Here is a 24536-nt window from a genome sequence, read left to right on the forward strand (position 1 = left end):
AACTCTCTGGAGGAGGAGGTTCCAGAACTATTCCCATCCTCAATGATGGAGGGGCCCAGCACATCAGTGCAAAAGACGAGGTTGAAGCATTTGCAGTAATATTCAACCGGAAATGTTGAGTGATGATCCATCTCTGTCTCCTCCAGAGGTCTCCAGCATCGCAGATGCCAGTCTTCAGCCAATTTGATTCACTCCACGTCATATTAAGAAACGACTGAAGGCACTGGATCCTGCAAAGTCTATGGGCCCTGACATTCATTGGCAATAGTATTGAAGACTTGGGCTCCAGAACTTGCCGCGCCCCTGGCCAACCTGTTCCAGTACAGCTACAACACTGGCATCTACCCGGCAATATGGAAAATTGTCCAGGTTGGTCCCGAACACACAAAGGAGGACAATTCCAACCTGGCCAATTACAGACCTATTAGTTTACACTCAATCATCAGTAAAGTTATAGAAGAAGTCATCATCAATGCTATCAAGCGACACTTGATAACCTGCTCACAGACACTTGATTTGGGTTCCACCAGGATCTTTCTGATCCTGACGTCATTACAACCTTGGTTCAAACGTGGACAAGATAGCTGAACTTCAGAAGTGAGGTGAGAATGACTGCCCTTGACATCAAGGCAGCATTTGATCACGTAAGGCATCAAGGAGCCGTAACAAAACTGGAGTCAATGTGATTCAAGGAAAATTCTCCACTGGTTGGAGTCATAAACTAGCATAAAGGAAGATGGTTGTTGGAGGCCAGTCATCTTAGTCTTGAGATATCACTGCAGGAGTTCCTCAGGGTAGTGTCCTAGGCCCAACCATCTTCAACTGCTTCATCAATGATCTTGCTTCCATCACATTGTCAGATATGGGGATGTTCGCTGATGATTGTACAATGTTCAGCACCATTCATGACACCTCAGACACTGAAGCAGTCCCTGTGAAAATGCAACAAGACATGGACAATATCCTGGCTTAAGCTGACAAGTAGCAAGTAACATTTGTGCCACACAAGTGCCAGGATGATCATTTCCAATAAGCGAGAATCAAACCATCACCACCTTGACATTCAATAGCATGACCATCACTGAATCCACCATTATCAACATCCCGGGGGCTACCATTGAAGTGCTCGTAAAGGCAGAAGAAGAAAGACAGAAGGCTTGGGCTAAAGCTGCAGCAGGAGACAGCATGTCAGAGGACCGGACCTCTGGTTTGTCAACCCAGTTGTCAATGGAGCAGTTGTTGCAATTATCCAGGAAGGCTTCGCCAAGCAGAAGCAGGACTGCTTGGATACGATTAAAGAAGCAATTTCGGGGCTGGAACTTAGATTGGATGCCCAAGATCATGCGATCCAGAAAGTAGAGAAGGCGCTGGCTGACCAGGAGGAACATCAAACAGCGGTGGAGTTGGAGGTGGGGATGTTAAGAGACCAGCAGAAAAGGCTCCTGGAGAAGGTGGAGGTCTAGAGAACAGGTCCCGCCGGCAGAGCCTGAGCATCGTTGGGCTCCCGGAGGGGTCCGAAGGAGCGGACGCTGGGGCACACATAGCGGGCATGTTCAGGAAGCTGCTGGGGGATGGGGCATTCCCGACCCTTGGAGGTGGACAGGGCTCACAGAGCGAAGCTGTGAATGGGAGACCTCCCGAGGGCAATGGTGGTGAGATTCCACAGATATCCAGATAGCTGGGCAGGCTAGCTTATGGAAGCGTAGTGGGGGGTGAACAGATGTTAGACTTATCAACGGGTTGATTTATTCAGTGCTGTTACTAGGGGGAGGAGGGGGAAAAATGTTCTGCTGACGATGTCACAGGCCACAATCTCGCTGATTCTGAAGCGGGATAAGGATCCGGAGCTGTGTGGGTCCTACAGGCCGATATCCCTATTGAATGTGGACGCCAAACCGCTGGCCAAAATGTTGTCCTCTAGGATTGAAGATTGTGTTCCGGATGTGATTGAGGAGGACCAGACGGGGTTTGTCAAGGGAAGGCAGTTGGTGTCCAATGTAAGACGTTGATCATGGTGCCCCCAGAAGGTAGGGAGGTGGAGGTAGTGGTCGCAATGGATGCAGAGAAGGCTTTTGATCGAGTAGAATGGGAATATTTGTGGGAGGTCCTGGGACAGTTCGGATTTGGACGGGGCTTTATTTACTGGGTCAGGCTCCTGTGGCAAGTGTACGGACGAATAGGACAACATTGTACTATTTTAGGCTACACCGGGGGACGAGGCAGGGTTGCCCCCTCTCCCCACTGTTGTTCGCGCTAGCTATAGAGCCGCTGGCAATTGCGCTGAGAGACTCAAGGGGCTGGAAGGGGTTGGTCGGGGGGGGGGGGGGGGGGGGGGGGGGGGGGGGTGGAACACAGAGTCTCACTTTACGCAGACGACCTGCTCCTGTATGTGTCAGACCCAGTGGGGGGGGATGGAAGAAATCATGAGGATTCTGGGGGAATTTGGCCGGTTCTCGGGGTGCAAACTGAATATGGGGAAAAGCGAGATGTTTGTGATCTAGGCAAGGGGACAGGAGAGCCGGTTGGGGGAACTGCCGTTTAGAGTGGTAGGGGGAAGTTTTGGGTATCTAGGCATCAAAGTGGCGCAGGAATGGGAACGGTTACACAAACTTAATCTGCCTGTCCGGTGGACCAAATGAAGGACTATTTTCGGAGGTGGGATGCGCTCTCGCTGTCACTAGCTGGGAGGGTCCAGACGGTGAAGATGACGGTCCTTCCGAGATTCCTGTTTGTGTTCCAGTGTCTCCCCATCTTTATTCCGCGCTCCTTCTTTAAACGGGATAACAATGTTTGTACGGGCGAGCAAGACCCCGCGAGTAAAGAAGGGGATGATTGAGCGGAGCTGGGGAGAGGGCAGGCTGGCGCTGCCAAACTTCAGTAACTATTATTGGGCAGCGAATATAGCCATGATCTGGAAGTGGGTGGTGGGGGGAGGGTCGGCATGGGTGCGTATGGAGGCAGCTTCACGTTAGGGCACCAGTTTGGGGGCGCTGATAATGGCGCCTCTGCCGTTCCCACCGGCACGGTACTCCACCAGCCCCGTGGTGGTGGCAGCCCTGAGAGTCTGGGGGCAATGGAGGAAGCATGTGAGAGTGGAGGGAGCATCGGTCTGGTCCCCAATCTGTAATAATCACCGGTTTGCCCCGGGAAAGATGGACGGGGGGTTTCGGAGATGGCAGAGGGCAGGAATTGAGAGGATAGGGAATATGTTTATAGAAGGGAGCTTTCCTAGCTTGAGGGAGCTGGAAAAGAAATTCGGATTGGCGAGGGGAAACAAATTTGTGTACCTGCAGTAGACAGGTCTCAACCTTCCCACTCCTACCACCAAAGGGGTTCAAGATAGGGTAGTTTCCAGAGTGAAGGTGGGAGAAGGGAAGGTCTCCGATATTTATAAGGAGCTCATGGGGTCAGAGGACACGCAGACTGAGGAGCTGAAACACAAATGGGAGGAGGAGTTAGGAGGAGAGATAGAGGATGGTCTCTGGCCGGATGCGTTGAGTAGAATCAACGCATCCACAACATGTGCCAGGCTCAGCCTGATACAGTTCAAGGTCGTTCACTGGGCCCACATGACAGTGGCCCGGATGAGCAGGTTCTTTGGTGTCGAAGACAGGGGGGGGGGGGGGGGGGGGGGGGGGGGGGCAGCGAACCATGTTCATATGTTCTGGACATGCCCAAAGCTCAGAGGATTCTGGCAGGGGTTTGCAGACGTCATGTTCACGGTGTTAAAAACAGGGGTGGCACCGAGTCCGGAGGTGGCGAGTTTCGGGGTGTTGGAAGATCCAGGAATCCAGGAGGAGAAAGAGGCAGACGTTCTGGCCTTTGCTTCCCTGGTAGCCCGGAGACGGATACTATTAGCTTGGAGGGACTCAAAGCCCCCGAAGTCGGAGACCTAGCTTACTGACATGGCAGGCTTTCTCTGTCTGGAGAAAATTAAGTTCGCCTTGAGACGGTCACTGTTACGGTTCGCCCGGAGGTGGCAACCGTTCGTTGACGTCTTTGCGGAAAATTAATGTCAGCAGACCGGGGGGGGGGGTTTAGTTTAGAGTAGGGGGTTAATAAAGGTGGGACCTGCAAGGGAGGTAGCAGGCTTTTTTTGCACTATGTTTATAGACTATGTATATTTATTCTGTTGTTGTAAAACCAAAAAATACTCAATAACATGCTTATTTAAAAAAAAATAATGGGAAGGTGGGATTGCAGAGCTGTGGGGAAAGAGTAAGGAAATAGGACTAATTGAATAGGTCTTGCAAAGAGACAGCACGGGCACAGTGGGCCAAATGGCCTCCTGTACTGTAAAATCGACTGTGGGTCATGTAGAGGAAAACACCAGTCTAGAGTTAATGGGCTGAACAAGCTGTTTCAGTAACATTCAATGATTCTCTGTTTTTTGAGGAATTAAAGCAAGTTATCAGACCCTGACTCATCTATCCTTGTTTCAGAGCTGCTTGGATTGACAAGTGCCGCCCTGATTTATTTATCTCAGAGTCTACGTATGCCACCACAATCCGAGACTCGAAGCGTTGCCGAGAAAGAGACTTTCTGAAAAAAGTGCATGATGCAATAGAAAGGGGTGGAAAGGTATGACACAAGTATTGTACTCTGAAAAAGGTGAAAATTAAATGTGTTTCCTGACAACTCCCCACTATTTTCTTTCAACATTTCATTTGACATTCATGTAAGCTCTGCTGATGGCTGGTTTGAACCTTATTGTAGTCTCCAGGCTCAATGCCTGGTGTGTGTTGAATCAATTGATCATGGTCTTAATGCTGTACCGGCCCTCTGCGCCCTGCATCAAGTGACCCCAGTTGGAGCTGTGAGCCAGTGTTTGATAAAGACAAAGTAAACTCCTCTGGGATATCCTCAGCAGGCTGATAACCTGTGGACACTGCTATGATGTACTGCCTTGAGCCCAAGAGGGCAACCAGTATCCATGCTCCTAGATTTGATGGCAGGCCAAATGAAAGGCGGTTAGTAAGGAAAGAAAGAATGAAAAGGTTCAGAGTTGAACGTATATCCATCAAATTCTCATGGATTTGCTCAGAGCTAATCAAGACTAAGTGTGTTAGTTAGTCCCCGAGGACCACAGGCTGCTCTCCCCTTTGAGAACTGACTGGTGCTGATTTAACCTGAGAGTCACCACACTTTCGCCGAGGAGCAAGGTTGAGAAGGCAGGCCTTCATGGACTTTGTGCAATCTTCTGATGGAAGGTGGGTGGGAGAAGGATATTTGGACCAGGATGTGTAGATATGGTTACTTCACCATTTCGTATTTTACCCGATTCTCTTTTTCCAATGAAGGGGCAGTTTAGCATGGCCAATCCACCTACCTTGCACATCTTTGTGTTGTGGGAGTGCGACCCACGCCGACACAGGGAGAATATGCAAACTCCACACGGACAGTGACCCGGGGCTGGGATCGAACCGGGTCCTCAGTGCCAAGAGGCAGCAGTGCTAACCACTGTGCTGTCCCCCACCATTTTAAAGTTATACATAGTTCCCAATTTTGTATATACACCTATGAGAACTGCCGATGTCCACATTCAAAATGCACTCTGCCTACTCGTGTTCATCATGTGGTGAGCATAGCATCCTGTGCTGGCACTACAATTTCTATTATCAGTGTGGCTTTTTTGGTAATGGGAAGTGTGAGCAATGTAAAGTTTTTAATGTGCTAGTAATAGTTCTCTAGTTTTGTGACCTGAGCTTGAAAGTCAAAATAGGTTAAACAAGGGAGTGAATGTCGGCCCCCCACCAATCACTGAGACTAACAGCAGCAGGTTGACAGATCAGCTAACTCTAAGCATTGATGTACAAGCAAAACTGAGACCCTATGGTCTGAATGACTTGGTGCTACACCCAACAGCATCTTTACTCACTAGACAATAATGGAACCCCAAAGAATGAATGTAGTACTGTGTTTTCTTTTAAATAGCTGTTTAGAATTTTTAACCAGATGTCAAGTGCTGTGACAAATACATTTTTGACCAACTTTCATTTTAATAGGTGTTGATTCCTGTCTTTGCCCTTGGACGAGCCCAGGAGCTTTGCATCCTACTGGAAACCTTCTGGTAATTTTGTCAGCTTTCAAAGAAATAAGATGCCTAAAGATGATGAAGATTATTTTCCATGAGGGTAGAAAGATGGTGGGTGGATATTAGTGACGGAGGGTGAAAGATTCGGGTCAGCATTTGCTACACAACTTCACAAAAATTCTGAAAAAATTCTGAAATCTCTGTGTGCCGGGGGAGACTCGCCTCCATTGTCTTCCCCGACCAATTCCATTGCCCCTTCCTTGACCATTGCTTTAGGTTGATCCAGACTGTTTTCATATTCAGTGTCCTATCTGACCCCAAGCTCAACTCTTAACTGCGGTCCATTCAATAGCAAAGATTAACCCACTTTACCTCCATTAAGTCACCTGTCTCTGCCCCTTTACTCAGCTCAGCTGCTGACAAACCCTTCTCTCTGCCTTTGCCACTTTCAGACACTATTCCAGTGCTGTCCTGGTTGGCATCCCACCCCTTTAAACTTCAGCTGATCCAAACCTCACTCAGCCTATTTCTGGAACCCCCCCCAATCCACCTTCACCATTTCTCGATGTTCACATGCGTAATTTCCTGAAAATGTGAGAAACAGTAAATATAAAGCTGCAAAAGATGTTCAACAGTAATTTACAAAATAGGAAGAAACCTCAGCACACCAGACCTCCCACCGATGAGTACCCAAATCTTCCATGCCTCAACCTATTGACACCATCTTCCTCTGTCCCTACCCCATTCCATGCAGAGAAGACCAGATGCACTGAGCACCTCCAAATCACAAACTTCAGGTCGCTCGTTCCCACCCAGGTCTGGTTTTTGTGTCTCCTGTCACCCACAAACCAACTATGACTTATAAGTTTCTCCACTGCCTGCTTCTTGTCAGTTCCTCCCACCCCAGCACTTATTTTTTGCATGGGATTTTTTTGTACTTTTCCGTAGCACTGACTGCACAGAGTAGTTGTATTATGTAATATATTGTACATTCGTTAGCACAACATTTGGCCATTAAAGCACAACGGACCAGATGTACTATCAAACTAATGGTGAGGGTAATGCCTTCCCATTATTTTTGCGAGAGTAGTACAGCAACTTCAGGAGCGAGGCATGTGTGTGGTTAAATTTGAATATCGAAAAAAATTACAAATCAAGATGCATCACTTGGTGTAAACATCAACTGTCTCCCTGCCTCACCATTAAACAGCTTTGAATACCATGCAGGTGCTGTATCTGCACAGCAGATGTGGACTAAGACCACTTCGGATATTTGGAGCTCGTAATTAATAATATAAGTACCCTTTTAACAATTTGATAGTTATTAATTACCGACAGTCAACATCTCCGACCCTGCTAATTAACTAATGCAAATATAGTGTCTTGTTTCTTCAGGTTTTGGACTTGTCGGGACAATTTTTTAAATGACAATTGTAGAAGAATGTTTACTTCACTGTTTTGCCTTTCTTCTCTCCATCTCTCCATCCAGTCTTTCTTCCCCTCTCTTTATTTCTCTTAAACAATTTTATTTGCCATCTGGTCCTTCCTTCCCTTAGTTTATTTCACTTTCCGACTTACCCACTTTAATTTGCTCCAGCTAAATCACCCGTTAGCCAATAAGAAGACGGTTTCAGCGTTTGATTGTCACGTCTACTTTCAGGGAGAGAATGAACTTAAAGGCACCCATTTACTTCTCAACTGGACTGACAGAAAAAGCTAACCATTATTATAAATTATTCATTACATGGACCAATCAGAAAATCCGGAAGACATTTGTGCAGCGGAACATGTTTGAGTTCAAACATATCAAACCATTTGACAGGACCTATGCCGACAACCCTGGACCAATGGTATGTTGCTGTCATATGGTAGCTTGTTGTTTTGATCTGTTTCAAATCATTGAGTTGTGTACAGAAATTTCGAGTTCTGTACTATTTCCTTTGAGTTATGAACGTTTTAAAAATAGACTACATTCATATTTTGAACTGAAAGCCTATAAGTGCCTTTAAGTCATGAGATATGGTTGAACCCCAAATGGTACAGAAGGTATTAGTTAAGATGTTATGGGGTGAGAAAGTTCAGTTGCAAACAGCGATTAGAGAAACTGGGACCCTTTTCAGATTACAGGGAGGGAGGATTTGACAGATGTTAAAAATTCTGATTAGATTAAAGGAAAGTAGTATAAATGCAGTGATTCTACTATCACTGGACATTTAGTTGGAAAGGCTTCATTTAACATCATGACCAAAATAATGACGGCAAAATCATTTTGTGCGAGAAGTTGAGTACTCTCAGAAGGCGAGAGAAGCACCATAACTGCTGTAAACGGGAAGTTGTTAAATATTTGGAGATGGAAAATTTTCAAGGGTATGGCAAAAGAGTGAAAGAATGTTAAGTGAACTGCCACGTCTTCCTGATGCAATGGACCAGGTAGCTTTTGTGTGCTACAAAGTCATATAATTCCCAGCTCTGTCTATCTAGTTTAGCTCCAGTTTACTTGAACAAATCTGATCCAAACCAGACACCTTTATTTATTTCTCCATCCTCTTGAGTCAGTTACAATAAAGATATACTTCCATGGGTGCTGACAGCTCATCAGAGTAAGGACTCTTTTCTGTGAACACTGTCAGACTATTCAACTATAAAGCGCAGACTGTCAAACTAATCCCTGTACTCTCCCAAGGACAACGTATTTCACTCCATTAGGGGTTACTGGATAGCGGTCAGGCACAGGAACACTGGTTGTGTTCTCGCACTCTGGCCTGGTGGCACAGAAGCCAATTGGAGTGATTCAGCCACCATCTTAATAGATTAACCAACAGACTAGACCAAACCTAACACTGACTAGACCAAACCTAACACTGACTAGACCAAACCTAACACTGACTAGACCAAACCTAACACTGACTAGACCAAACCTAACACTGACTAGACCAAACCTAACACTGACTAGACCAAACCTAACACTTATTGATCAAGCAGCTGAGTTATTTACATCACTGGTAGCAGGGTATTAGTACTTGGGAATTCACAAATGTAGAGTTACGGTTTTGGAAAGAAAATCAGACTCATAAAACTCTTCTGGATGTTAAAATTTATACAAAATCCAATGTGGAGCTTTGGGCAAAAGTGTCCAATCCTGAATTAGAACTGGCAAAATCTTCCCTAATTTATTTTCAGCACCTTGTAGTTCACCCCAACAAAAATAAAAATTGGAATGAGCCAGAAGTTGTGCTTTAAGTTTCTGGATTGGTGTTGACCATTTGTATTTATGGAGATTCTCATAATTGTTTGAATTGACTGTATTAGAAATGTTTGCCTGTCCTTAATTGCTATCTATTTTCCTTTTGCTCTCTTTGGCATTTTGATTTGTTCAGTCATTAGATTTAATTATCCTCACAACTGTTCTCTGTTTGACTCAAATTAAAATGTAAAAGGTTTGTACCATAATATTTGCACAAGTCAGTCATAATAAAGGTTGATTTTTTTTTTTTCTCCCCCCTCCAAGGTTGTCTTTGCTACACCAGGCATGCTTCATGCTGGGCAGTCCCTCCAAATTTTCAGGAAATGGGCGGGCAATGATAAAAATATGGTGAGAGAGCAGGTCGATTGACACCTAGTTTTCAACATTTACCTTTTCTCATCTATAAGTTCAAACTAAATATTATCTGGGCTCTAAGATGTTTGGTTGCTCTCTCAGGTCATCATGCCAGGGTATTGCGTACAAGGAACGGTGGGACATAAAATCCTAAGTGGCCAGCGGAAACTCGAAATGGAGGGAAGGCAAACTGTAAGTGTTCCTTTGCTCTGCACTAATAACTTGTTAGGAATCAGAAAAGACTATTGTGGTGCATGTAGCCAGCCCCAAAGCAAATGACTTCTGTTGTGATCGGCACTTTATCAGATTGATTCATGCAAGATGAATTGCTTTGCAGTTAAGTGACTTGAAAGCCAGATTCCACAAAATTCTAGTGAGCTGAATGACCAGTTCATCCGTGTTGTCTGGCAGTATTAGTTGAGGAAGCAATTTATTACCACATCTGGTGAACTCCCTGAACTTTGTCCTCTGGGATCTTTAACATCCATGCAATCTGGAAGAAAGAAGGAGTATTGGTTTAATGTCTCGTTTGCAGACGATAGAGGCAATGGTTAATGCCTCTGCATTCTTCTCCCTTTATTTTTTAAAATATACTTTTTATTAGGCTTTCCCTATTTTTTTAAACAATAAATGCAACAAATCACTGAAAAAATGGTGCAAAACGGGTACAGACAGACGAGAGTTATCGCCAGCATAAATCAAGCAAAACAATGCGAAATAGATTTGGTATCGGACAATTGAGAGATCAGAGCCTCTAGTTTAAATGCCGATTCAATCCAACAATGAGATAACACTGAGTGGGCAAAAGAGGGCAAGATCATAATAATACAGAACACCTCAAAGTATAGCGATTCAGACTAACAGCTTGAAATGAATTAAATTGGATTGGAATGAGATGAATTAGCTCCTGGAAAGCTCAACAGAAGCAAGTCAGCCAAAGTGGAGCCCATACTTGACGGGATGCATCGGATTTAGAACGGCGAACAGATGTCAAAGATTCCATGGGGATGCATTCAATAATTAGCCTATACCGGCTTTGGATATAGGGATGTTTGCACTAATCCAGGAGCATAGGATATTCTTACGAGTGGCAACAGTCAGAATATTTTATAACCTTTTTTCATTAGAACCAGTGATTCTCCTTTCTGGACGACCTAGAATCAGAAATATAGGCTTAGACTCCAAGGTTCTCTCAAAAATCCTCTCCAGTTCCCTGACCAAACCTGACCAATAAGATTGAACCTTACCATAGGCCCATAGACAATGTATATAATCGCCCTCGACTACCTGGCGCTTTAAGCAGATTGTCTAAGACTAGGCGGAATATGAATGTGGTGCAGTATCTTGAACTGGGTCTCCTTCATATTGCAAACCAAACTTTTACTGGCATAGTCCCATATGTTACCCTGTGTTTCCCCATCAACGTTGATAGCTAAGTCTTTTGTCCCCTGCCTGCAAGGCGCTCAGCCTGTTGATGCAAGCTCCGGAGTTCACAACATCATAGAATTTGCTATTGTTTAGGCCCCACAGGAATTCAGGATTCTTTCCGCCGGGGAAATTGAGTTGTCAAGACGCAGGGAAGTCACGTTAAGGATAAAGGGCTGAATTCTCTGCCTCCTGTCGCCGGCATCTAGAATTGCAGTTGGGCAGAGAATAGCGCACAAAGGAAGAATAGCAATTACGTCCAGCGCCAATACCGATGGCACGCTTCAAGCGTTAGTGAAGTTTGCGGCCAGCGCCGGAGGGGCCATGCAAAACCATCATTTGCATGGATTTAAATCTCATTAGCAGGTTGCACACAAGTTTGCTCCACTCTTCCACGGTGCTCCACTCATCTCATTCTGGAGTCACGGGTGCAAATTGGTGCAGGTATTTGCAACCGGGGACTGGGCGACATGGTTGTTGAAGGGAGAGTGAGGTGGTTAAAAAAAACTATCGAAACGTGTCGGGCTTGCTGAGGTGACTGCCTAGACTGGGGTAGTAGCGGGGGAACAACTTGGTGCCACGTCCATGGACTCTGTTTTCCCTTCGGGATCGGGGTGGCCTGGCACAAACCGCCGTTGCTCCAGTATGTGATTTTAAACTCACCCCTCTGCTGCTACTTACAGGCTCCAGGCTGTTCACACTGTTCATTGTGTCCTGTAAATTCCCAAGAGAGCCTCTGGTTATGTGGAACCCTATCTGGAAGCCCTCATACCCCAGCAGTATCATCAAGGGATTAACATAGCCATGCTCAACCACTGGTCCACCAGTGTTGGCACTCCTCAGTCCACTCCTCAAAAGCACTGCCCTAGTGCAGGGGAAGCCGGGGATTAGCAGAGCTCATCCCAACCAAAGGACACCTACACCATGGCCTTTGGAACTCTCCCTCGTCTCCTCCTGATGAGGCTGGCAACACTGACTGCCTCTGCCACCTCCTCTGTTCAAGAGGGGGGGGACTTGAGTCGGCGGCCCACTCTGGGGAGGACGGTATACCTCCTCTCCTCATTGGCATCGAGCAGCGAGTCCACTTCAGACACCCAAAATCAGGGAGCAGGTCTTCCCTGAGCCATCTTCGTGACTGGAGCTTAGCAAACTTAAAGCGAGGTTTCTCTGTAAATGTACTAATCATTCCATTAATTTATTTTGACAACTCTCGCTGACAGCAATATGGGCAGCATTTGCAGAGAATATAACAATCTAAGCAATATGATCATTAGGGCGCTTATTCCAAACCATGAAATTGGCAGCGCCGAGCAAGATCCCATCTAATTGCCATAAACAATTGGGGGAAATTGGCCCCTTTAACTATCTAAAGGCAGGGGTAATTAAAACTTCAAGATATTTAAAACCCATGGAGGACCATCTAAAGGGAAAATTAGCAAGGTGGGTGCTTTGCCCCTCAGCCCCTCCACTGGCATGGCCTCAGACTTGGCAAAATTAATCTTGTAACCAGCAAAGGCACTAAAACTTATAATCTTCTTATAACTCTCCTCCATCTTCGCCAAACAACCCTCCAGCCTCAGCTAGCCCTCCAGCACCTTGCACCTTTTATTAGCCGCATAAGAAATAAACTGAAACCTAGAAATATAAGCTTTACACGTCTCCCACAAAATGGAGGGGGAAATACCTAGGTTCGAGTTAACCGAAGGACTCAACTTTTTTGTTAAAGTGCGTATTAAAAGTGGGCAGCACGGTGGCACAGTGGTTAGCACTGCTGCCTCATGGCACCGAGGTCACAGGTTCGATCACGGCTTTGCGTCACTGTCCGCGTGGAGTTTGCACATTCTCCCCGTGTTTGCGTGGGTTTCACCCCCACAACCCAAAGATGTGCAGGGTAGGTGGACTGACCACCTAAATTGCCCCTTAATTGGAAAAATGAATTGGGTATTCTAAATGTATTTTTTAAAAGTGCATATTAAATGATGTACCTTATCAGGGAGGCATCAAGCCTCCACGTTCTCGACTGGGGGTTTGAGCCTTCAAGCAAAAACCCCAGGAAAATGGGTATGGTCTGAAATTACAATGCTACATATGAAGCAAGAGGACAGTAGGTGCAAGATCGTCCTTGGCACAAGTAAAATTGCCAATTCTAGTATGACATCGATGTGGGGCTGAAAAAAAGTAAGTCTCTACCCCTAAGGTGTAAAGTCCTCCAAACGTCCACATAATCCACCTTCTCATAGGCCAAGGTCAATGCCCTTGGCTGCAGTGTCGGGGGCTGTTAGTGACTGAGAGTGTATCTACTAGGAGATTCAGGTGGCAGTTAAAACCAGCAGCTACAAGTTAGTTAGCCGAGGCCAACTCCGCAAAATCCAAAAAAGCTCAGCGATGAGCTCCAGGGATTAGCTCGGGTCCGTAGACATTAATGAGTCAGACGATGTCTCCATGCACCACGAGTCTAATCACGTATCTACCACCCTTGCCCTTGGTGCAAGTTTCCGTGTTAAAAAGGGCATTCGTATTGATAAAGATTGACACCCCCCTTTTGCTTGACGAAAAGGATGTGGAGAAAACCTGCCCTACCCACTCGCACTTCAATTTTAAATGCTCCATCTCCTCCAAATGAGTTTATTGTAGTATGGCTATGTGAAGACAGGAGAGAATCTTTTTCCTTTCAATAGGCTGATGGATGCCCCGCATCCACCTATCCTGCACATCTTTGGACTGTGGGAGGAAACTAGAGCACTCGGAGGAAACCCACACAGACATGGGGAGAAAGTGCAAACTCCACACAGTCAGTCAGCCAAGGTCGGAATTGAACCCAGGTCCCTGGCACTGTGAGGCAGCAGTGCTAAAGGATAATGCACAGCATAATTCCCTGCAGCAGTCTTGAGTTGCCTTTGAACTTCAAAGCCCTGACGCTTCGCGTTGGCCTCGAAGATAGGCTACGATGTGCCCTTTCTAATTTGAAATGCCTAGCCTTCAGATCCAGCTTGACAAAACGTGTCAGCCAATCCTCAAAGAACTTCATAGGGATCTTACCCTCCACACCTTCTGGCAAACCGACAATTCGGATATTTTTTATCCAACCTCAGTTCTCCAAGTCCTCCAGGACTTCCACCATGTCACTCAGCTGGTTTTCCAAGGATTGAATTCTTGCCTCCGCAGAGGAGGCACCAAGTTCAGCATGCAGCATTCTCTCCTCCGTAACATCAAGCCTCTTAATGGTGCTTTGTAACTCGGCCTCATGAGCACATCAATCTTGGGTCAATGCACCAAACATTTGGTCAATTAACTTGGGTAATGTCGATAGTCATCATTTCAGATGTCTAATCTTTCACTATCCTCCCTGATACCAGGATTTCCTGATTGTAATCAGTGATCAAAATTGAATGCGATTCTCTCAAGTTATCAACTAGGATCCCCGATTCCTCTCTATTGTGTCCTGTAGTCTTCTACTATTCACCTTGCAGTTCCAATGCTTCTTTCCCAATTCCACGAGCATTTGTCCACATCTGCCAGCTGTGAGGCTGAGCTTTAATTCATCCAGATTTCCTGTAATTAGTGTGCTTAACTCCTGTTATTTGTAGCTCTTCCTTCCTCACTGCTAAATTTCATATCATTAGCAAACTTAAATAGCATTGTTTTTGTCCCCATCTTGCATCATTTCTGTGCATTGTTTAAAAAAAGCCTCTTAGCTAATTCCTCAAGCACCCAATAATCACCTCCTTGGTGATCTTGCTGTAGCTCCTTGTCCTTTGTTTCCTGTGACTCAGCCAGTTTCTGACTTACTGCAGTGATCTCCTTTGTGGCTCTGGCTGTTCCACTGAATAAATGTTTGCCTGGCATATATTTATAAAAGTCTTCCACATTAATGGTGTCTTGTCTTTTTGTAACTTTAATCTCATTCTCTATTTTATATTTATTACCTGTTTTGTTGTCTATTTTCATAAATACCTCCAACATCAATCCATGTAGATGTGGGTGTGTGAGGAAGGTTATGTTCTTTATTCTTTGTTCATCAATTAGTGTTGGCATTTAGGTCTATTTTAAAATTGGAAACGTATATTGTGGGATGTGCTGAATCCAGCTGAGGAAACCTTTTTCTCCATGCCATTATTCAAGATTAGTCAATGACTCCTTGTGTGCTATTGTTAGAGATTTTTTGACTGTTGGGCATTGGGAGTTATAATGTATGCCACAAAATAAATTAATGGTTAATTGTGAATTAAAAATAATGGGGAGTTTTTTTTGCATTAAATCTAAATTTGGAATTAGATTCTGAATTGAGATTTTGTTTCTATTTTAGTTTAGTTTTTTTGTGGGTCAAAGTTAATACGTGTTTTTGCTTGTTTGTCTCTTTTATTGTGTATTTTTGGTTAATTGTTTTGGATGGTTTTGTTTAATATGAACATTTTTAAATGTATTTTTTTTAAATGTGGTTTCTATTTGATTGAGAATAGCATTTATAGAACTGCTCGTTACTTCTGTTGCTCATGTTATCCTCCCTAGCTGGAAGTGAAGATGCAGGTGGAATACATGTCATTCAGTGCGCATGCTGACGCCAAAGGCATCATGCAGCTTATCCGTCAAGTAGAACCACAAAATGTGTTGCTGGTCCACGGAGAGGCAAAGAAAATGGGATTCCTTAAAGAGAAAATTGAGCAGGAGTTCAGTAAGTCTCACTCAAGCTCATGTACTTGTTTTATTATCATATGCAAGGCAGACTACCAGATTTTTAAGTACCTAGATTTAATTATTTCACATGGAGAGAATATTAAGGATTATATAAGATAAGAATAGGACAAGAAACCCGAAGACCCAGGTTCAATCCCGCCCCCAGGTCACTGTCTGTGTGGAGTTTGCACATTCTCCCTGTGTCTGCGTGGGTCTCACCCCCACAACCCAAAGATGTGCAAGGTAGGTGGATTGGTCACACTAAATTACCCCTTAATTAGAATTGTTTTTGAAAGAATGGGACACGGTATTCAGCAAATCAACATACTCTGCATATTTGCTAACAACAAGCGCTTCATCTTTTTAATCCCAGTTCTCTCTTCTCAAATTCCTTAATGGATACTTTACTAGGAAACATATTAATTAGTTCTGTTTATGGAACCAAAGATTCTCACAATCTTTTGCATGAAGAAATTGAATTTACGGTTAATTAGCTTTAAATGTTAAGATGATGTTTTTTCCCGTCTAGATTCCATTACAAGAAGGCAGCGTTTTCCTCTCTGTACCCTGTTATTCCCTTTTTCATTACAGATACTTAAATCCGATAACCCTTAATCTCTCTTTAACCCACGTTTACCCATAATCTCTTTTTAACCCACGTTTATCCAATCTTTTTTTTAATAAACATTTTATTGAGGTATTTTCGGTATAGTAACAACAACAAAATAAACAATATACATGAAACTGTAAACATACCGCAAAAGCCATTTAACTCTCATACCCTTATTGCCCCCCCCCCCCCCCCCCCCCACTCTAATCTAAACTACTCTCCCCACCGCCCCACTTCTGCTGACGATTAATTTTCCAAGAAGTCGATGAATGGTTGCCACCTCCGGGTGAACCCTAACAGTGACCCTCTCAAGGTGAACTTGATTTTCTCTAAACAAAGAAAGCTAGCCATGTCCAACAGCCAGGTCTCCGACATCGGGGGCTTTGAATCCCTCCATGCTAATAGTATCCGTCTCCGGGCTACCAGGGAAGCAAAGGCCAGAACGTCTGCCTCTTTCTCCTCCTGGATCTTCCGACACCCTGAAAATCGCCATCCCTGGACTCGGTGCCACCCTTGTCTTTAACACCGTGGAGATGACGTCCGCAAACCCCTGCCAAAATACCCGAAGCTTTGGACATGTCCAAAACATGTGGACATGGTTCGCTGGTCCTCCCACACATTTTGCGCACCAACCCCAAAGAATCTGCTCATCCGGGCCACTGTCATGTGAGCCCGGTGAACAACCTTAAATTGTATCAGGCTGAGCCTGGCACATGTTGCGGACGCGTTGACTCTACTCAACGTGTCTGCCCATAGGCCATCCTCTATCTCACCTCCCAGCCCCCCCTCCCACTTGCGCTTCAGCTCCTCGCTCTGCGTCTCCTCAGACCCCATACGTTCCTTGTAAATGTCAGAGACACTCCCTGCTCCCACCCATCCTCTGGAAACTATCCTGTCCTGAATCCCCCTGAGCGGTAGGAGTGGGAAGGTTGACACCTGTTTACGTAGGCAGTCCTGCACCTGCAGATACCTGAATTTGTTTCCCTTCGCCAACCCAAACTTTTCCTCCAACGCCCTCATGCTCGGAAAGCTCCCCTCTATGAACATATCCCCCATTCTCTCAATCCCCGCTCTCCGCCATAAACGGAAGCCCCCATCCATACTCCCTGGGGCAAACTGATGATTATCACAGATTGGGGACAAACTGATGCTCCCACTGCTCCCACATGCCGCCTCCACTGCCCCCAGACTCTCAGGGCGGCCACCACTACGGGGTGGAATGCCGTGCCGGAGGGAACGGCAGAGGCGCAGTTACCAACGCCCCCAAACTGGTGCCCTTACATGAAGCCGCACCCATGCCGACCCCCTCCCCCATCACCCACTTCCTGATCATGGCTATATTAGCCGCCCAGTAATAGTTGCTAAAATTTGGCAGCGCTAGCCCACCCTCTCCCCGACTCCGCTCAAGCATCACCTTCCTTACTCGCGGGTCTTGCCCACCCAGAGAAAGCCCATGATCACTCTGTTGACCCACTTAAGAAAGGACCACGGAATAAAAATGGGGAGACACTGAAATACAAATAGGAATCTCGGGAGAACCGTCATCTTTACCGTTTGCACCCTCTCAGGGATGAGTGACTTTTAAACTGCATTCGGTCTTGATATACCCAACTTCGAGATGTGTAATATAAAATAAATTGTGCCCAAAGGAGAAACATTAATTGTTCTTGAATACTGATATCCCTCACCTCAGTCAGCACAAAGTGGACTCCCAAAATTCCCAGATGCCAATCCACTGCCAAGGTGAAAATATCCCTCATCGTTTTTTGTAAATTATGTTTTGTTGCTGGTGTAATACTAACTACAATTTTAATTTAATGTGGTGCAAAGATGACTTTTAATACATATTTACTTTTTTTTTTGTTCAGGTATTAATTGCTACATGCCAGCCAATGGAGAGACAGCTGCAATTGTCACTAATCCCAATATTCCTGTGGATATTTCTCTCGGCTTGCTCAAGGGGGATTCAACTCTCGGTAATAGAATTGATCCTATTTTTAAGATTTAGGAGACTGCCCACTTTGCCTTTTAAAGACCTGAAATTCTTTTTATAAGTAAAAGTATGATTGAATCATGGCTTCATTGTTTAATGCATTGCCCAGCCTAGAGCTGGGGCACACAGGCCACGACTGCCTCAGGTTTGTTCACAGGTCTGTAAGTGGGGAAGAGACACAGAAACCGCGCCAAAGTAAGACTCACATGAGCAGTCGGTTTATTTTTTATTTTTCTTTATTTGAATTTTTCCAATTAAGGGGCAATTTTAGCATGGCCAATCCACCTACCCTGCACATCTTTGGGTTGTAGGAGTGAGACCCACGCAGACACAGAGAGAATGTGCAAACTCCACACAGGCAGTGACCTGGGGCCAGAATCAAACCCGGGTCCTCAGCATCGTGATGCAGCAGTGCTAACACTGTGCCGCCCTAACAGTCAGTTTATGTTTATTGCCTTGTATTCTCAACTAGAAACTTGGATATTGACCAAGGAAGATCTGGAGTTCAGCAGTGATGCTCCCCGTTATCGAATAACTTGCTCATGCTTATTATCTGCACTCACCTGTAGAAGAGAGGCAATTGATGAAGTATCACAGCATGACCGGCGTTTGTGGAAATATCTGCTCGCAAGATTCCTTGCTTCAGCAGAGTGGCAAAAAGTAATTAAATTAAAGAAGGGTGAATGTGCATTTATGGACAGAGTGGATAGTCAGATTCTCTTTCCGAGGATAGGAGAGTCAATACTGGGGGACATAGGTTTAAATTACATGGGAAAAGTTTAGAACTGATGTGCGAGGCAAGTTTTTTTTACACAAGAGGGTGGTAAATATATGGAACGCGCTGCCTGGGCGGGTGGTGGAAGCAGGTTCGATAGCGGCATTTAAGGGACATCTAGACAAATATATGAATAGGGTGGGAATGGAAGGATACGGTCTCCGTAAGTGCAGACGGTTTTAGTTTAGATCGGTACCATGGTCGGTGCAGACTTGGAGGGCCGAATGATTTGTTTCTGTGCTGTATTGTTCTTTGTTCTTATCTGGGACCTTTCACAACTTCAGAATGTCCCTAAGTGTTTTGCAACTGTGGAATTATTTGAGGTTTAGCTATTAGGGCTGCATGATAGCACAGTGGAATGTGACGACTAGGGGCTCCTTGTGACAATATAGATTAGTATCACCCCACAACCCAAAGATGTGCAGGGTAGGTAGATTGGCCTCGCTAAATTGCCCCTTAATTGGGAGAAATGAATTGGGTACTCTAAAAAAAATTTTAAATTATTATAATTTTGTAGGAAACTCAGCAACCAATTTGCCCATGGCAAAAATCCACAAGCAGCAAAGTGACAAATGATCAGAAAATCAAGTTTTATTTAAGGATACCAGTCAGATTAGCTTAAGAGCTCGCCTGCTCCTCTCAGATAATGCCATGGGATTCTTTTACAGTCACCTGAGATTGCTCTTGATTTAATGTCTCACCCAAGAGTGGTACTCCTGCCTGTCCCCCCGTTCTGCGCTGAAGTACCAGCCGAGATTATGTGCTTGTGTTTTTGAAGCAGGACTTGGATCGACAATTTCCTGAGTCAGAGGTGAGACGACACCACTGACCCAAGACTGACGCCAACTAAAAGCAATAATTACAATGTGCTAATTTCCACGAAAGATATAAAAAGAGAGAAACGGGAAGAGTTACATTTATGTAGCGCTTTTCATGACCACTTAACTTGTCAAAGTGCAGTGCGGTCAGTGAAGTACTTTTTGAAGTGTAGCAAATGCAGCAGCTGGTATACACTCGGCAAACACCAGCAAACAGCAATGTAGTAGTGACCAGGTAAAACCCCCCGCTCTTCAAATGAAGCAGTTTGATTCATTTTTCTAACATTAAATGAGTTCAAAGCAGGTAGAAAATTTTGAACTATGGACAGACCGATCTCCTATAGGTGTTGCTGATAATAAATTAGATGATGGTTTTTAATAAGGAGAGGGACATTTACAGCAAATGACATTGTGAATTATAATGTGCAAAGAAGAGCACTGTTTACTTTAACCTGTCCTTTTAAGGCCCACGGTCAAATTGGCTAATTAATGACTTCTCTAATGTCTTTAAAGGATGTTCAGTTGTAATTTGTTGGCGTTCCTTACAAAGTGCGACGGGTGCATCATGCATAGACAATAGAAATACTGTAGATCGCCCGTGACATTGCTGGATGGTGTGCAGTTTTATAACAAAGGGAGTGTGGTTTCAAAACAATATTACAGAAAGTAATTCTGTAAGAATGCAGGAAATAAAGGCTGGTGGAAGGCTAAGTGATACAGCTGTGCACTATCCTTTCAAATCTGAGGTTCAGATTCCAATGTAAGCAACGGCATTAACTTGTCCTTTAACGGGGGAGCACGGTTGCACAGTAGTTAGCTCAGTTGCGTCACTGCTCCAAGGTCCCTGGTTCGATTCCCGGCTTGGGTCACTGTGCGGAGCCTGCGCGTTCTCCCTGTGTGTGCGTGGGTTTCCTCCAGATGCTCCGGTTTCCTCCCACAGTCCAAAGATGTGCAGGATAGGTGGATTGGCCATGCTAAATTGCCCTTAGTGTCCAAAAAAAATAGATTGGGTGGGGTTATTGGGTTACGGGGATAGGATAGAGGTGAGGGCTTGGGTGGGGTGCTCTTTCCAAGGGCCAGTGCAGACCCGATGATGGAATGGCCTCCTTCTGCAAAATGGTACTATGATCTGCAGCAGACCGTATGAAATTCTTCATCCGGTGCCGCGTTTTGTTGGCTGTCCAACTTTAAGGCCAGATGTTTAGGCCCCTGTTCCCAGGATGGGGGTTCTGAGGTGGTGGGAGGGAAGATGAGTATAAAATAGCATAGATGGGATTCCCTCTCAGATCCTGCTTACCCCGACCCGATGCAGAGATGACTTTACAGTGGACAGGGCCACAGGCAAGAAGCCTGCCCATGCCCCACTTCTCGCCCAACCTCACTTTTTAAGCTGGCGGACGCCCGATGACTGAGGGTGGGGAACATAAAAAGTTCTCCCTTGGATGGGGGAAGAGTGGGTCTCGGGCTCCATTGGAGGCCCCTGCCGACTGGATGCCCAACCCCCGGCCTACCCCTGACAGCAACACCACGCCCACACCCCTCCCAACCAGGGCATTCCCTACTCTCGCACTCCCCTGGTACTCATCAGCACTGCAGTTCCTGGCACAGGCATACTGCTGTAGTACCCTTTCTTTCTGGTCACTGCAGTGCTGTCCAAAGATGGACTGGTGAGCTTTCAGCCTACCTCCAAGGCGGGTCTTCTTTCCAAGCGCATCTGGAAGTCCACCTACTGCCAATCAATGATTATTGACGACATTCCTTACCTAAAACCTCCCTTTATCTGCACCATTTGAGATATTTCATTTACAGCCTGACAGACCACAAGAGTAGAAGATATACAAAATGGAAACATCAGATAAGAGTAGTGGCAATTTTACTATTGTGGTGTGATATTTAAGATACATTATTGATATAAGATTGAAGCATCATTACTGTGTATATTAACTGATGTGACAGCAGCTGTGGGGGCACTGGGTGCACAAATTGAAGATGGGTCCCTTTCTGATACTGTATACTGATCAAGGACCAAAGTCAGTATAGTAGCAGGTCAGTACTGAGCTATAATGCAGCAGGCCATCATTCCACCAATATTCAGAGAAAAGCTGGTAGCAACCTGGACACCCAGGAGTGTGGGTTTGTACCAATATATAATATTACATTATATCAAACAAAGCAAGTCCATTGCAAAGTCCTGCAGAAGTTTGAAACTTTTATTTATTAGAGACTGACAAGAAAATAACAAAATGAAATGTGAAATATGCCTATAAGCACACTCTCTGATACTTACTGTTATGTCCATGACTTTTCTTCCCCCTGATCTGTAGGTCCAGTACCCGATCCGAAGAAACCAAAACTAATGCACGGTACACTGATTATAAAGGATAATGTGAGTAATGCAGGTTTCATATATTTTTAGTGGAAATATGATGATTAAGTGCAAGAAAAAATAAAAGTCTTTTGCTCCTGTTGCGTTCCCATTTAGAGCCTTCGCCTAGTTTCACCTGACCAGGCCGTGAAAGAGTTGGGTCTCAGTGAGCATCACCTTCGTTACACCTGCAAGGTTCAGATACAGGACCACCACTCGGAACAGGACACCTTAAACCGAATATACAACCATCTGAAAAAGTGAGTAGATTCCCCTACATAGGTCTACGGAGGCAATAACCAGCTTCATTTGTTTGTATTGTAACCATGGCAAAATACAGGCATGAAATTAGATATATGACTCGAGAAAAAAAAGTGCAATTCAGGCCAGTGCCTGAAAACAGTAGAAAGCACTAAATAATGAACCAAGAAACAAACACAAGGAACAGCGAAACGTAAACAAATCTACAATTAAATACTGATTCTTGTTCTGTTCAATTGACTTATAGCACAGGAGGTATAAGAAAAGGATTTTCTTTGTATTTTCTCACCATTGCTGTTACAGTTTTGGAACTGCCGCTACACCTTCTCCGGTTTGGTGGTGTCGGTTCCTCCACATTGGGTCCCGTGTCCTTTGTGCACTGGAATTGACTCGCACACTGTAATATCTTTTTGTGCAATAGCATTAATTTCACACTCATCCTCTGAACAGGGAGACAGCGCGCTCACACTCATCCTCTGAACGGGGACACAGCGCGCTCACACTCACCCTCTGAACGGTGAGACAGCGCGCTCACACGCATCCTCTGAACAGGGAGACAGCGTGCTCACACTCATCCTCTGAACGGGGACACAGCGCGCTCACACTCATCCTCTGAACGGGGACACAGCGCGCTCACACTCATCCTCTGAACAGGGAGACAGCGTGCTTACACACATCCTCTAAACGCGGAAACAGCGCGCTCACACTCATCCTCTAAACGGGGACACAACGCGCTCACACTCATCCTCTAAACGGGGACACAGCGCACTCACACTCATCCTCTGAACAGGGACACCGCGCGCTCACACTCACCCTCTGAACGGGGAGACAGCGCACTCACACACATCCTCTAAACGCGGAGACAGCGCACTCACACTCATCCTCTGAATGGTGAGACAGCGCGCTCACACTCATCCTCTGAACAGGGACACCGTGCACTCACACTCATCCTCTAAACGGGGACACCGCGCACTCACACTCATCCTCTGAACGGGGAGACAGCGCGCTCATACTTATCATCCGACCGGGGAGACAGCACGCTCACACCCATTCTCTGAGCAGGGAGACAGCGCGCTCACACACACCCTCTGAATGGGGAGACAGAACGCTCACACTCATCCTCTAAACGTGGAGACAGCGCGCTCACACTCATCCTCCGAACAGGGAGACAGCGCGCTCACACTCATCCTCTGAGCGGGGAGACAGCGCGTTCACACTTATCCTCTGAGCGGGGAGACAGCGCGCTCACACTCGCCCTCTGAACGGGGAGACAGCGCGCTCACACACACCCTCAAAATGGGGAGACAGCACACTCACACTCATCCTCTGAACGGAGAGACAGCGCACTCACACCCATCCTCTGAGCGGGGAGACAACGCGTTCACACTTATCCTCTGAGTGGGGACACAGCGCGCTCACACTCTCCCTCTGAACGGGGAGACAGCGCGCTCACACACACCCTCAAAACGGGGAGACAGCACGCTCACACTCATCCTCTGAACGGAGAGACAGCGCGCTCACACCCATCCTCCAAGCGGGGAGACAGCGCGCTCACACCCATCCTCCAAGCGGGTGACATCGTGCTTACACTTATCCTCTGAGCAGGGAGGCAGCGCGCTCATACTTATCATCCGACCGGGAAGACAGCGTGCTCACACCCATTCTCTGAGCAGGGAGACCGCGTGCTCACACACACCCTCTGAATGGGGAGACAGCACGCTCACACTCATCCTCCGAACGTGGAGACAGCGCGCTCACACTTATCCTCCGAGCGGAGAGACAGCACGCTCACACTCATCCTCCGAACGTGGAGACAGCGCGCTCACACTTATCCTCCGAGCGGAGAGACAGCACGCTCACACTCATCCTCCGAGCGGAGAGACAGCGCGCTCACACTCATCCTCCGAGCGGAGAGACAGTGCGCTCACACGCCCTCTGAACGGGTCTGAATTGGGGGTTTTGATCTTGGCCCAACCACTACCA

The 24536-nt window shown here is 45.9% G+C and overlaps 1 protein-coding gene across 4 annotated transcripts in view; it reads left to right on the forward strand.

Moving 5' to 3' along the window:
* ints11 (integrator complex subunit 11) overlaps nucleotides 1-24536 on the forward strand; it is a 47562-nt gene that overhangs the window by 15876 nt on the left and 7150 nt on the right. For all 4 annotated transcript variants that reach the window (XM_038821976.1, XM_038821977.1, XM_038821978.1 and 1 more), the window contains 9 exons: nucleotides 4443-4581; nucleotides 6006-6070; nucleotides 7695-7884; nucleotides 9543-9626; nucleotides 9735-9824; nucleotides 15567-15729; nucleotides 18210-18317; nucleotides 22252-22313; nucleotides 22410-22552. In XM_038821976.1, coding sequence (XP_038677904.1) covers nucleotides 4443-4581; nucleotides 6006-6070; nucleotides 7695-7884; nucleotides 9543-9626; nucleotides 9735-9824; nucleotides 15567-15729; nucleotides 18210-18317; nucleotides 22252-22313; nucleotides 22410-22552 — 1044 coding nt within the window. The remainder of the gene's footprint in view (nucleotides 1-4442; nucleotides 4582-6005; nucleotides 6071-7694; nucleotides 7885-9542; nucleotides 9627-9734; nucleotides 9825-15566; nucleotides 15730-18209; nucleotides 18318-22251; nucleotides 22314-22409; nucleotides 22553-24536) is intronic.

This window comes from Scyliorhinus canicula, chromosome 16 (genome assembly GCF_902713615.1).
Source record: "Scyliorhinus canicula chromosome 16, sScyCan1.1, whole genome shotgun sequence".
Taxonomy (NCBI): domain Eukaryota; kingdom Metazoa; phylum Chordata; class Chondrichthyes; order Carcharhiniformes; family Scyliorhinidae; genus Scyliorhinus; species Scyliorhinus canicula.